Genomic DNA, 14,595 nt, shown 5'->3' with positions numbered 1-14,595 from the left:
GAAAGAGCAATCCGTGCTCACCTGAGTATAGCCTTTGACTTACCTGAGAGAAGTTCTTAGGATGAGGATCTGATCATTCTTAGGCTTTATTTAGTGTGATATCACTGTTATATTTGTTGTCCTTCTTTATATCTTCTAAGGACATGTTGGGCAATTAAATCAAACAAAATGTTAGGCTTGCAGAACAGCTGTGTACATGAGGCTTGCAAGGCTGCTGGAAGCGTGTTGCCAAAACTGCGTAGCACTGGCAGGATATTGACCATGTCAGGCAGGACATAAAGGCAGAGAAGGTATTTTTCTGTGTATTTTGCTCTGTATAAAAACATAGAAAGAAAGAAAGAGAGAGAGTGACAGCAGTTATGAATTTTCAGCAGTCCTCCTCCTTCCTTTGGTGTGTTAAATGTGTCAGTGGACATACATATGTAATGAAGACTTTTACTGTATTCAATTAAATTATGATTTATTAAATTTCCACACTTGTAGCTGTGTTCTTCCTTCGTTATGCAGCTGCCTGTGCATGACGGTGTGTCTGTGTTTTCTGTCCTCATTAATATGGGGAATTTACTCACAAGAGAAGCCAAAGGCTGATGTAAATGTAGTTCAAATAGATGCATTGCATGGGCTGAACAAGTCAGGGTCTTTCATATTTGGTGCAGAATATGCTTTAGATGAATGTATAAAATTGAAAGCGAGAAGAAGACAGCAGTTCTTACCTCCTGTTCTGTCTTTGTGTTGGGTATCACATGCACACCCTCTTGGATCAGGGAGGCTGCCTCTTTGAAGTGCCAGTATATGATATAAAGCTTTTTTGAAGGTGACTGTTAGGCTAGTAAAAGTTTTCTAGGAAAGACGTAGGCATTATTTATGAATTTCCAGCTCGGTTAAAAGGATGTTTTTACATATTGAGGAAAAGAAAGCTTCATTTTAAGTTATGGTATAGTAATTAGTAGATAAAATCTTCAATCACTCACCTCAAGCGCCAGGGCAGTCCAGGAAAACAGGTGGCACAGCAGTGGTGACAGGAAGGGGGGACCAGCGCCTCGGAGGATGCCAGCTGCCAGCCAAGGGGGGTGAGGGGACATGTGGCCAGTGCAGAGCCAACTCCCAGACCCCTCACCCACCAGCAGCAGACAGGGGTGCTGGCATCCCCTGGGAAAGGCACCACCTTGCTGCAGGTGTATTTTTATGGAAAGAGGAAAGTGGCAGAAGCCCATGGTGTTGTCCCCACCAAGCCTGAGGGTCCCCATCCCACCCCTGGCTGATGCTGCCACACTGTCACAGCTGTCTGTCACAGCAGCTCAGCCTGCTGCTCTTCACCAGCCTGCTCCTGGCTGCTTGTTGCTTTTTTAAGTGTTTTTCTAATCCTCTGTTAGGGCTTGGAAATCTGGAGTGATCCGTGCTATGTGAGTGTACAAAAGATGCATTCTGTTTGGACTTATAAATAACCCATTAGCGATTAAGTGATAATAGGTTTATTGAGAGCCTGAAGGAATTTCCTTCTCATCATGTACCGTGTAGTGTCACATCGGAGATTAGAGCTCAGAGTAACTCTACATGCTATTTTTACTTTGTCCTCAAATAAGCCCTGCTTTTATATATATATATACATTTAAAATACCTTTAGAGGGAGCAAGATAGAATGTTCCTCTGTCATTTTCTAAAATGATTTGAGCACCAAGCTGTGTCTACATTTTCTCAAGCAGTGCTTGTTATAAAATATGCAGAGGAATACAAGAAGAGTGACCCTTGCACTCAGCTATGAGTTTAAAAGGCTTTACATAGACAGCAAAAGCATATTGAACCTGCAGCGGGATTTATTTAGACCACTCATCTGATATGAATGTTACCCATAGAAAAGCGCAGGAGCCTGGCAGAGCAGCTGATGTAACCAGCGTGGATCTGGGGTGACCAGGACAGCCCGTCAGCTTGTAAGCCATGAGGAATGAAGGAGGTAGCCTGGTGAAGTGTGTTAGGGATGAGCTTCATGCTGGATTTGCTGCAGAGGACACCATGCAGAAATACCGCTTCCATGGGAGGCAGCAGGACCTTGCCTTGGCTGCCTAATCCCCAGCTGAGCCCCTCTCAGAAGCTCTTCCCCAACATGGGCAGGACCAAAAAAGAAAAGTAAAAAACCGAAGGGTTCATTGCTTACAGAACAACACAGAGACATCAGAGGCCACGTAGAAGGACTTCTCCTACCCACAGCAGCTTTCTGGCCCGGACGCCTGGGGCACAGGCCTGTGGCCAATGCAGGTGGTTTCCCTGCGGTGGCACACTCTGTGGCCAGCTTTACTCCCCTCCTCATGTTCTGTATTGGTGGAAAGCTCTGAGAACAGCCAGGACTGACCAAGCAAAAGCATCACTACCTCTGCACAGCCTCAGTAAAAGGTCTGGCCTATGAAGAAAGGCAACCAACAGCACCTAGTGAAGGACTCTAGGGAAAACAGCTGCTGGAAAGGTTCACAGGGCAGGTGAAATAACTTGTATTACCACAGCATTCAGGAGACCTCACCACATGCTCGCCCATGTGGTTCGTGACACTGGACTGTTGTTTAGTTGTTTGGGGGAGGAAAGATGTGCTTTGGAAATCAGGATGAGCTGCAGATTCTGGCATCTTTGAATACCTTTGGACCTGATCTCTGGATGACCTAACCCATCAAGGAAATGGTGAGGTGCATCTTCTTCTAGCACATCCAACCTCACCATGGGCCCTGTGTGAGCCAGCACAGGCAGGACGCAGAACAACCACAAAACCATGGATGAAATGCGAAGAGTAAATTTTATTTCCATTACTTTGCCATTCAGAGGCTCTTACAAAGGAATCAGCCAAGGTGGAGGCCTCCAGAGGGAGCTGCACACAGTGGAGTGCAGGGATACAAATAGAATGGCATTATTTTGGTGCCTTAATTCAAAATTTTATCCATTTATAAAGCAGCAGCCTTGAAAGTTCTCCACTAAGCTGAACTATAGCCAGTTAGAAACTGGTTTAAGCAAGAGAGTGCTGGCTCCCTCAGACAAATTGCAGGCTATATTATCTCATAGACTTTTTTTTTTTTTTTGAGGTGTGTGTGTACCTTCCCCTCCTTGATTACTCAATCAGAAACAAACAGAGGAAACAGATTGTAAAGGGAAACACTGTCTATTTTGCAAAGGGCTCCAGATGATGAAATAAATAAAACAAAAAACAATGGAAATATTTTTTCCTCTATGCTTTTAGTTATTCTGGAAGCTGCTTGTCACACTGGTTAAGTAAAAACTATTACATCACAGGTGTAATTCTACATTAGAGAGTAGCTCTTTTTATGCTAAACATGCATGATCCATGCAAATACAGGTGAATTTTTATCCAATACAGGTCACATTGCATGCTAAGTACACAAACACTGCAAACTGCCAGAGATGTAGCATAAGGAAGATGAATGCTGCAGGCACTGGACTTGTTTTAGGGACCTCTTCCTCCCACTCAGAGCCCTTGCAAACATCTCTGTGTGGTTTGCTCAAATATTGACCGTCATTTTGATGGTCCAAGTGGGATCCAGTTTGTGCATTGCTCTTGTGGTGTGCAGAATCTTTTTCTAATGGATGGCATTAAAATTAGAAAATGAGTACTCAGGAATTACATAATGGCTTGCTTATTGGCTTCCTCCCTCCCCCCGCCCCCTGTTTCTCCCAACAGAGATTCATGCTTTGACCACAAATATTTTCCAAAGGTTGAAACATTGCATAAAATGTATGAGTTCCTAAACAAACAAGCCTGTCAGGTGCCTAGAGGCCAGGTAAAATACAAGATGAGAAAAAGGAGAGAGGAAAGGAACTGGCTATTGTTATTAATGACATTTCATGCTTAACAAAACAAAGAAAATAATTTTAGGCAGCGGAAAGCTGGCTTTCCCTTGAGATTTTTATTTAGAATAGCTTATATTCTAGAATATTTGCATATGCTTAACTTTGCCCATTGATTTCTACGGTCTTCAGGGCAGCCCCTGATCCGCTCAGCCAGTAAGACTTGCTCAATCTCTGCAGCCACAGCCCGCGGCCGCGGTTTGCTGGTGTCCCCAGCGCTCGGCCCTTGGCAGTAGCCCCAGCCGGGGTGGCGTTTCTCATCGGCGGGGCCGCGGGCATGCCGGCTGACCGACCGCAGGGAGCCCTGACCCCGAGCTCCGCGGAAAGGTCGTTCCCCGAACAGCTCTTCCTGGGGGGCGAGGCGGAAACGGCAACACAACGTCCCCGGGAGAGCGCCGTTCCCCCTGCCCCAGGAACCAGGCTGCGCGCACCGCCGGATGCCAGCAGGCCGGGAGCCCCGCAGGGCCGGCCAGTTCTCCCCTCACCGCTGCTCTCGCCAGGCAAATGCTCAGCACCGGCATGCGCTGGCGGGGCGGGGCGGGGCGGGCCCGGCCCGGGGACAGCGCGGGGACAGCCGGGGTCGAGGCGGGGCGGACCCAACGTCTGACAGAGCGCCCCGCCCCGTCCACCGCCCAGTTGTGCTCCAGGGCCAGCCCCGCGCTTCCTATTGGCCATCCCGAGCCGTCACTCCCACCGGCGGCCGCGGTGTGAGGGGCTGGACTTCCTCGTTGCCGTGGCGGTAGCGGCGGAGCCGGCGGCAGGTGAGTGATGAGGAGCGGGGCGGTGACCAGAAGACAGGGGGGCTGGGGGCAGCTGCTTGCTTTGGGCGCCCCGCCCGGCGCGGTCGGAGCCCCGCTGGGGTGGATCTGAGCCCAGGCCCGTAGCGCTGGGTTCGGGCCCGGTCCGGCCCGGCCCGTAGCGGCGAGTGCCGGAGAAGGGGAAGCCCAGCTGCCAGGCGGGACCGGCGGTCGGGCTGCTGCTGGTCCCAGCACCGAAGCGACGTGTGGGGGAGAACGGGCAAGAGGCAACAGCGGCAGCGCGACGTGCGCAGAGCAGCGCGGCGGCATGGCGGAGCCCCTCGGCCCCCCCGCTTGCCGCCCTGCTTGGCGCAGGACGCGCGTCCCCGGGCGGAGCCTCCGCGGGCCGGTGCGGGAGCTGGGCCGGCAGCGGGGCTGCGGCTGGAGCCAGTCGGCGCTGCTCAGCTGCCACGGTGAGCAGGGATCCGTGCCGCGGGGAGCCGGCTCTGAGCGGAGTGGGCAGCGGGTGTCCGAGGCCGCGGCTGTCGCTCCCTGGCCCTGGGGGTCGATGTCCCCGCGGAGCTCAGCGCAGGTTGGGGTGGGGAACGGGAGCAGCGGTGAAGCGTGGAAGCCGAGAAACCTGTGTCTGCGTCGAAGGCAGGGAGCTGTTCTTGCTGCGTTTGCAAAATGGAGACGATGTGGGTCTTGTTGGGCTTTATCTATTTCTAAATGTTTTCCATGGGGACACCTCTAGCTGAGCGCGTGTCGTTATACAATGGAAATGCTGTGTCTGCTTTAACTCGTTCACTGTTACACCTTGCATTCTCTTGCTGCGTAGCCTGGTTTATATTGGGCATTGAGTTGGAGTAAAACGAAGCCAAAAGGAAGATGAAAGTGGGCTTTGGACGTTTAGTGGCAGAAAGAAGCAGTGAATTCCTCCATTATTGGGCAGTGCTCAAAAGGAGCACAGTTGCTAGCTGAAATCTCAGAAACAATAGGGAAGGAAAAAACTTGTTTATTTATGCCCTGCCAGTTGGCAGATCTTTGTTTAGAGAGCATTCAGCCTTGAGTGTTGCTTGTTGCAAGCACAAATTTAAATAACTTCACAAGAAACACTATAGTTGTGGTTGCAGCTGTGGCTTTAGAATATGTCTGAAGAGACCATATGTCATGATAGCTATTAAAAAGAAAAGAAAAAAAGGCAAATTAAAACACATCCTGTCATGATCTTACATGCAGCATGATTATTTTACCGAACAACCAGGGTTGTTTTCTCACTAAAGGACATATACTTAGTATGTCAGCTGAGCCTTATTATAGCAGAGGGTGGATGTTCTACCCACAATAGATTTCCTCTGTGTTATTGCCTGCCCACACTAGAAACATTTTACATGATTGTTTTAGTATAAGGAGGTATACAGTTTGTAGAGGTAGTTTGCAGTGTAACGTGCATTTTTACTTCCTCTGCTGATGTAAAAGAAGAGAAACTGTGTTAACCAGATTGGAAACAGAGCATGAAATTGTCGTTTGAAGCCTTGTTCTGTTTCAGGACACAGCTCCTACTTGAACACATGGTGTATTAAAACTTGCAGCAGCTTTTTCTAGGGGGAGAAAAAACCCCAAATATTAGTCCAGTTGTGGCTTTAAAAATGTGCTATGTCATCAAAATAAGTAAATTAAAAATGTGTTTTACCATGCCACTGGAAAATATTTGGCTGTGCCTGTATGTCCAAGTGGCAAGTGGCTGTGTTGGTTTTCATCCTTCAGTGGAAAGCACTGCTCTGTCCTCTTGGAATATGGCTGCACAGGCATTTATCAGCAAAGTGTCTGGAGGATGGTTGTGGGATTCAAGGGAGATACTTTAAAAACACTAACCAAAAATCTGGTTAAGACCAGATTTTCTGAAGGGGATGTTGATGCCTCATTGTCTGCTGTACGGATTGTTAAACTTCAGGGATCTTCAGAAAATCTTATCACTAGCATGAATGAGAGTTGAGCTTCTCTGAAACATTATCCTATTGTGCATATGAATTACTGTGAGTTTGAACTCTTTCTATTGTAAATAGTGTCATACCTAGAGGAAAAACCATCTCATACCAATCATGTCACATCCCCCTGCCCATTACAGCAACTTCTTGTGTGGATTAGGAATACAAGGAAAGTAATTAAAGTATTTTTAGCATTTTAAATGAAATTAGTACTGGAAAAGATGACTGTAATCTATGGGGAGCAGACTGTTCAGCAACCCTTCTAGAAAGATATCCCAAATTAATGTTTAGCTCATGTTGTACAATGTCATTGTAGTTCAAGTCATACAGAGGTGAAATCTTTTCAGCTCAAAGGCAACATCCATTTATACCAGCAGGGAATGTGCTCTTTGGATCTTCAGGTCTGCTGCTATTGTGCTGCCTATATCTTCATAACAAGGTAATTCTCCAGGTTTAAATGGCAGTCCCAGATTTCTGCTGTTTCAGATGTCAGTTTTGGAATGTTTCTCTGCCTTAGTGTTGCCACCTTCAGGGTGTTGCTTATGCTGTGCTTTTTTTTTTTTTTTTTCTGAGATAGAACATGAAGTTCAATTTTACTATGTTCTATGGCATTCCTATTCTTAGTGTAAGAAATAGTGTATCCAGCACAGAAGGGATCTTCCATCAGGCTTTTGTGCAGAGGGCAGCCAAGTACAGAGTGAAATCAACAACCAGTTTAACAGCTGGACAGAGCATTGAAATATCCTGCTTTTTTTCTCTGGATGTTTTGGAGCTGGCCAGTGATAAGCACTTATGTGTATGTGAATCAATGGAGTTATGCTATAAAGGAGCAAAGCCTGTTAGAGATAAATGGGATTCATGGCATACTTTAAAGCATCTAATAAGAGATCCTAGTAAAATTTGTGGTAGGGAATTGCACCATTGATGAATTACAACTGGAAAATCCAATCCTCTCTTTCCCTATCCAACTCAGCCCTGCCTCAGCGGAAGGGACCACACCTGACTGCATGACCCCAGCTGACAGGCAAGGATAGTGGGGTAAGAGATGAGCACTCATTGCTTAGGGCTTAGATTAGGAAAGGCTTTATTGCTAATACCTAGAGCTTGAATTAGCACCAGGCTTTGGAAACAGAGTGCCTGTGTTTCCTCTCTGCTCAGAGTGGGGAAAAGGAATCTTGTTTCCTTGAGGAAACTTTGGGGCTTCAAGGGTTACCTTTTGCTTTTCAGTCTTGTGCTGAGGTAGTAAATGCTGCTGCTGTAAACTGCCTTAGTTTAAAACTTGGCATGATGAGTCATAAGACTTTGTCTTGGATCTTTATATTTATATTTCTTCTTTTTTTTTTTTTCCCTTTACCAAAAAAGCTTTAATCAGTTTCTGGTTCAAGCAGAGGAGTTTTCGATGTCTTGCTAGTGTAGCATGTTTAACAAATAACCCAAACCCACTGAGATTAGGAGTAACAATGGAGTGTTACTAAAATCTTTCCTATCCTTCTGGAGTGAGAGCTGTTTCCCTCCCTCCAGCTTTTATCATTAGCATCTTGTTGTCATTATCAAATTCAGGCTGACTAATACCTTGGGCCTTTTATATTTGTGTGTTTTTTCCTTCCCATGTTAGCCCACTCTGAAATCCCTGACTTTTACTGAGTGCAGCACAGAAGATAACAACTGACTGCTGGCAAGTTGTATTAATGTTATCTGCCCATTGGTGTTGGGGACAAGTTGTCAGTGTGCTGCTCCGTGTGAACCGCTGTTTTCTGGGAAATTCCCGCTGCAGTTTAGGGGTGTGAGCATGTGTGCATGCACATATGTAGCTTTCAAGCATGTGTTCAGTTGAACAAAATGCTTCTTAATCTGTATTTATCAGAAATAATACAGTTTCATGTTGGCCAATACACTGCAAATACCTATGCCTGTCTGGTCAGGCTTAGTTTGACCACTGTTGAGATAATCTTTGAAGTTTTCCTCAGGCAGTGGCCCCAAATGTGACACTGTAACTCCAGAAATTCAGGTTTGGACCCATTCATCTAAAAAGCATTGGAGTTGGTTGATTTTGTTTTTTGAAGCAGAGTGGTTTTGCTGAAGTAAAAGCTCAGGTCTGCTGGGTTTCGAAACACTTCTACTGCCTTACAGATGGAGATGGCCAGGGCATGAAGATGCTGACTTGGTACCTGAGCTCTGAGCTGCCTTGGTTCTTCTTTATCTGTGTCATAGTGGAAATCCTTTTTACTGGCAGTCCACAAAACTGACAATCATGCAGGAAATACCTTTTTGGTTGTTTCTACCTCCTGCTCTGAGCAGCTTATCTGTATGATCACTTGTTGAGTACTTGCTTTATTCACTATCCCCTCCCTGTTTCTCTTGCCTAGGAAGGATACATGACTTGCGGAAAATAAAGAAAATGCTATGCTGGGGTTACTCGTCTTTTGGACAGCCTGGGATAGGTAGCAACCTCCAGGTCATCGTTCCTGAACCACAGGTGTATGGATTCATTCATGACAGAAATGTCAAGGAGGTGGCGTGTGGAGGAAACCACTCTGTGTTCCTGTTGGAAGATGGGGAAGTGTATACCTGTGGCTTGAACACCAAAGGCCAATTGGGGCATGACTGTGAAGGAAGCAAGCCAGGTAAGTCTGATTTTTTTTAGATGCATTTCAAACTGTCTTGAGGCTGGTGGTTTGAGAAGATGAGAGAAGTTGCTTTGTGCTAATTGCACTGGAGCTGGAGCAGCTGACAGAGCTGAAGATCATGTGGGATAATGCAGTAATGATGCTGAATAATATTTGCTGGCTCTGAAAAGCTGAAGCTGAGCAGCATGGGTGGGGAGACAGGTCTGCTCAGTTTGTCTGGGAAATGCATCAAAACAGAGTTGTGCGCAGATGGTCTCAGGGCAAATTTTGTTATTTAGTGTTATGCTGGCTTTTATAAAAGGGAAGAGAGGACCATGAGTCACAAGTGTCTTCGGCTTTGTCTTTCCAATTGCACTGCACTGCATCTCTTGTTCAGTTATTGTTGGGAATTTTCTTGTTTATATCAAAGAGGAGATGCATGAGTATAGTTGTGGAGAACAAACTCTATTTTGGCCAAGAGCATTTATAAATTTTGTTTTGCCCTCTTGGAATTCTCTTGTCAACTTGCGCCTTCGTGCTTTCTTAGTCTCAAAGGTCATTGTAGCCTTGTGTTCTCCAGACTAAAATTGCATTTTCTTCGTTGTGTTCCAATGGGCAGAACCTGTGCGTGCAGAACCACAGGCAGCTAATGCCTCTCCTTTCCATGGTGAAGGAGTAGTTTAATTGTGTATTTTGAGAAACCCCAAAGCCTTTCTTATGGACCTTCTTTTGAATGTTTGTCTTGCAATTCACCTTCTATTGACTGCTTTGTTTTGGCATGTGGTGAAGATACAGGTATTTCTGTTTCCATAATATAATAAAATATACTAAAAATTCCTCCATGGGTAATTAGAGCAATAAGACGTCATCTTGCCTCAAACTGCAGGCCACCCTCTATAAGTCTTGGGGCTTCTGTAATTTACCCTATTATTGCACAAGAGACATGAGATGTGTACAAAATAGCCACAGTTCCCCATGTATTATGTGCAAATCTGACCTGACTGATTCTGCTGCTCTTTTTTTTTCTGTCAGCGTGTCTTTTGTTCCTTTCTCTCAAAATCGGGTGCTAGGTGTTGGGTGCTAGGTGTTGGGTGCTGGATGTCTGTGGTGCTGAATTAGAGCTGACCTTTGATCTGGCTTCTCATGCTTTTCCTACAAGTGGTTTCCAGGCAATTACTAAAAAACGGTGGGATTATCAGGAGTGCGTAAGTCCTGTCTGTGCACAACCACTGTTTATCTTCTGAGGATTTGTAAATTTAGGCCCTGGAGTAAATGTGATGCTTAGTAAAAGGAAGCCAAGCCTGGTGAATTTTCCACTCAACCTGATGAGGATACTTCATCCTGCAAATACCCTAACTGGCTGCATGAGTCTAGTGCAGAGGCCTCAGAAATTCAGTATTGTCCTAAGTGCTGTGAAGATGTGTACTCTGAGAAACATTGCTGGGCCAGCCTTCATTTACCCAGGAAATAAAGCATAAGATGATAATGAAAATGGAGGCTTCACAGTGAGTAGATCATCAAGCTGAAAATGGATCTTGTGAATCCTAAATGCTGAAGTGTAGACTTCTAGCAACTAGTTAATCGTGCCTTCAGTGAGGGCTGCAGAAGAGGGGCAGTCTGAGATTTGGAAATAGAAATAAGAAGTTATTTGGGTTTGATCCCAAGTGTCCTCCTTCTACCCCTCAAATTAAAAGACTGTCACTAAGCTGCGACAGCAGCTCCCATTTACTCTGCAGGTTTAATTTATTCTGTTAAAGGTTATGCAGTGCTGCCTTCTGAGGAGCCTGTGGCCATCCTTGAGAAACTATTTTTCTGCCAACACAGCACTACTGTCTGTCTTGCAGCTGCCTTTTTCCAGGCTCTGCTGGACAGGGAAGTGTGGGCTGAGCCTCTTGTGTTTACTGCTTGGCTTGGTTCTGCTGAGCTCCTGAGGGCAGCTGGAAGCGGCTGACCTCTGCCCAGCTGTGGGAGTGAGCTGCATCTCCTGCTGTGGGACACTAGGACACAACACTGGCTGTTGCCTCCAGGCAGCCCCTGGAGAGCCCCCACTAGGCTTTAGAAATGCTTACCATGGCCTGCAGAGTGGCTTGGTTGTGTGTCAGGGTAATGTCAAGACATGAAAATATGCAAGGGGGTCTTCAGCCTTTTGAAGCCTGTATAAAAATGCTGGGTGACTTCAGAGGGGTTGAGTGATCTCCTTCCTGCTGCCAAGGTCCATGCTCCTAAGAGGAAACTCCCTTTTATCTCTCACTTTGTGTGTACATGAGCCTTATGCTGCCAGCATGCTAAAAGCTTCAGTTAGTGTTTTGAGAATGTATGATCACGTTGTTTAATCAGAGATGGTTATTTCTCAGGATTATATCTGCTTGTGAATAAAATTCTGGGACCTAATAATGCACTGAACATGGTTCTAACCCTGTTCTCCTTGCAAGGCTTACAGGTTTTACCAGTGGGAGAATTGTTATATTTGCAGGGAATGCTTTGAGGACTTTGCCTCCCTTTCTTCCCTTACTATGTATTCCAAATAATTATTTTTTCTCTTCTGCTGCTGCCCATTGACACATGTCTGTAGTTGGAGGATTCAATTTTGCTTCTCATTCATGCTGCTCACAAAAATGTCAAACAGTAGCACAGAATTGTTTCAGCAGTTCCTCTTAGAGGAATCCTTTAGAGGGCACCTTTTGAAATGAAAGGAAGGTGTTAATTATAAAGCAGTGTTTACTGTCACATCAGCTGAGCTTGTGAATTTAATGTAGAGACATGATAGCATCTGGTGTAGTGATTCTTGTCCCTCTCTGCTACAGGGAACAGAAGTTACTGGGGGACTTCATACCACTGAAAGAGTATGAGTCAACAGAAGTGCCCTTTCCTTGGATTTTGTATTGCGGTGGTAATAGTTAAGATGTCTAAAAAGTTATACTAACTAAAAGAATATTAATTTCAACTAAAAGCTAACAGGCTGTGATTGTTTCCAGCTCCCCACCCCTGAGCTAGGATAATACTGTGTGTGCCATTCCTGTGGGCTCCACCAAGAGCCATGTCCCCACAGTGTCACATTACCATTTCATTCTTTTTTTTGAATTGTGGTGGTTAGCAAGCTACTTGAGGAGTCCATCTGTGTCACAAATGGATACCTGGTTTTGTTAATATTGAAATGACTGATTTTGCTCACCTTTTTTGTTTTTTTTCCTCCCCTGAAACATATAATTGGTGTCTCTGGAATCACTTGGCAGAGATGCAGAGGGGGAGCTGCTGTCCCATTGTTCTCTTGCCATGAACATAGTTAATAAAGCTTCTGTCTGACCTGTCTTAATTTTTATCTGTGTCATAATGCACTTGGAATCCCCAGAGTCTCTGACAATGCCTTAGGAGAAGCAACCTGGCAATCTTAGTTGTGACATGTTGAGCCCACTCTATACTTCTGTTCTGCAAAATCAGTTTGAGCTTGTATTAATTTCCTGAGCATAAACAGGTGTTAACATCCATTATGTCTCTTAATGGGAAGTAATAATTTTGTATGGCAATAGTTTTAGAAAGCAAGAAATTTATTCTCCATCACTATATCTAAATTTCTACTTCTTCAGCCCTCTAATCTCATTTGAATTGATTTTCTTCAGGTCTGACATGATGTCTTGACTCCCTGTGACATATTTTATCTGAATGTGCATGCATATACTGGGGAACAAAATACAGGCCCAGGTAAAGGTTCTCTTGAGATTTGTGCGGAATTACAGAGGAGTATGAAATAACTAGCTGTTTGTGAGCCACTTGTAAAGCTTAAACATATTTGAGATTTGGAGCTTGTTTTCTGCTCTAGAGATTTTTTTTTTTCCTCTGAAAGTGACTTGAACTTCATGTGACTTCTGCTAGTGAGAAAACTTGGGATTTAGTAATTAGTGTCTCAAGAGAGTTACAGGAAAATGTCTAGTGCCAAATTTGCCTTGAGCCTTTCCTCTGGTAACATACAGCAGGCAAACCCATGCTTTTTTACCAATTTCCTGTCTGGATGCAAATGTGCAGGGTAGTATTGCTTCTGTGTGCATTGTGGAATCTATCTGCCCATAGCTGCAGGGCTAGAAGTATTATCAATATGTTTTCCTGCTTTTGGAAAAAAAGATCAAAACCCCACCAAAACAAAAACCCACTACATGATCCAGATCCCCCTGCACTCTCTGAACTTAGTGGCCTTTTTAAACATAAATCCACTTGTCCCGAACTTCAGCACATGGTTACAGAGACCTTGGTGCTCACTGTGGCATGCCTGTTAATCATAAACCCTGTAACAGCTGAGAATTCAGACGCACAACTTGCTTGGAAGGACAGTCTGTATGGATTTTCCTCTTCTAGCCTCTTCCTGCTGGGTGGGAAGTCAGCCAGGAGGCCCTGGCTGCTCAGGAGGAGGGGTAGCAGGGCTTGTGTTTGTGGGAAGCAGCCGTGGAAGCGAGCAGGTGAGGAGGTATGGCTGCTGTGTTGAATAGGTAAGGCTGAGAGCTGCTCTCATGTGGGATGACAGTGGCAGGAGAATGGTTAGTTTCCCCTGCCTCCTTCTTCTTTGCACAAGGAGAGAAACAAGGAAGAAAAGAGCTTAAACATCAGCAACTCCAGAAGGTTCCACTAAACAGGCTTTTCATGAGGATCTGAGACAGTTTTGTCATGGAGCTGGGGCTCAGCATGCTGCTATTGCAACACTTGCCAAGTGCTGTGATGGGAGAGTCTTCCTTCACATTAATCACGTTTTCTCTATGCTCCAAAAGCAAATTTGCATGTTCTAAAAGGTGTAGTAGAGGCACGGCAGCCCTGCTTGTAGGCATCAGTCTTGCCAAATTCTGGCAGGATGTGCCTGAAAACACGTGTGCTGGGGGACAGAGAGGCACTTGCAGAGTCGGACCTTTGGTGCTGGCCTGCAGCAGCTGACTTTAAACCAGAAACATAAATTGCGTCTGAATCCTTCCTTTATTATGTTTCAGCATCTATTGTAAATGTTATTTGTAAGAAGAGTTAGATTATTAAACTGTCTGCCCCTTGGAGAGTCAGGTATGTTCATCTGTGCTCATCCCTCTCCCTCCTTTGATTGCTTACAGGATCTGACCCAGCTGTTTGAGGTTGTTATGCCTTCACTAATGACTGCAGCAACATCCAGCAATCTGGACTTGTATTGTGGTGTGTCCATCTCAGGTGAATTGGTGTAATTTAGGCTTCAGTATGATTTTTACATTTCAAAATTAGAAGACTGGATTTAAAAAATACTTTCCTTTTATCTTAAATATGCATATGTTGTGTTGAATTGGTTGACCGGGGGCTCGGAATATTCCAGATATTTGTAGTAGGCTGTTTTAAATTGTGTGTGGTTTGGATCATGAGAAGTGACTTCTCCCAATATTCTCTGAGACTGAAGAATTAGGAGAGCCTAACCTGAAGAGA

The 14,595-nt window shown here is 45.2% G+C and overlaps 1 protein-coding gene across 1 annotated transcript in view; it reads left to right on the top strand.

Moving 5' to 3' along the window:
* The first annotated feature begins 6,969 nt into the window (after positions 1–6,969).
* LOC308039708 (putative E3 ubiquitin-protein ligase HERC3) overlaps positions 6,970–14,595 on the top strand; it is a 56,340-nt gene continuing 48,714 nt past the window's right edge. Inside the window, exons 1-2 of the mRNA XM_080343298.1 lie at positions 6,970–7,007; positions 8,935–9,192. Of these exons, the coding sequence (XP_080199424.1) occupies positions 8,967–9,192 (226 nt within the window). The 5' untranslated portion in view covers positions 6,970–7,007; positions 8,935–8,966. The remainder of the gene's footprint in view (positions 7,008–8,934; positions 9,193–14,595) is intronic.

Source organism: Nesoenas mayeri (genome assembly GCF_963082525.1).
Source record: "Nesoenas mayeri genome assembly, chromosome: 4".
In the NCBI taxonomy this organism is placed as follows: domain Eukaryota; kingdom Metazoa; phylum Chordata; class Aves; order Columbiformes; family Columbidae; genus Nesoenas; species Nesoenas mayeri.
Note: the sequence above shows the minus strand (reverse complement) of the source record. Positions and strands in the feature narration are given on the sequence as shown.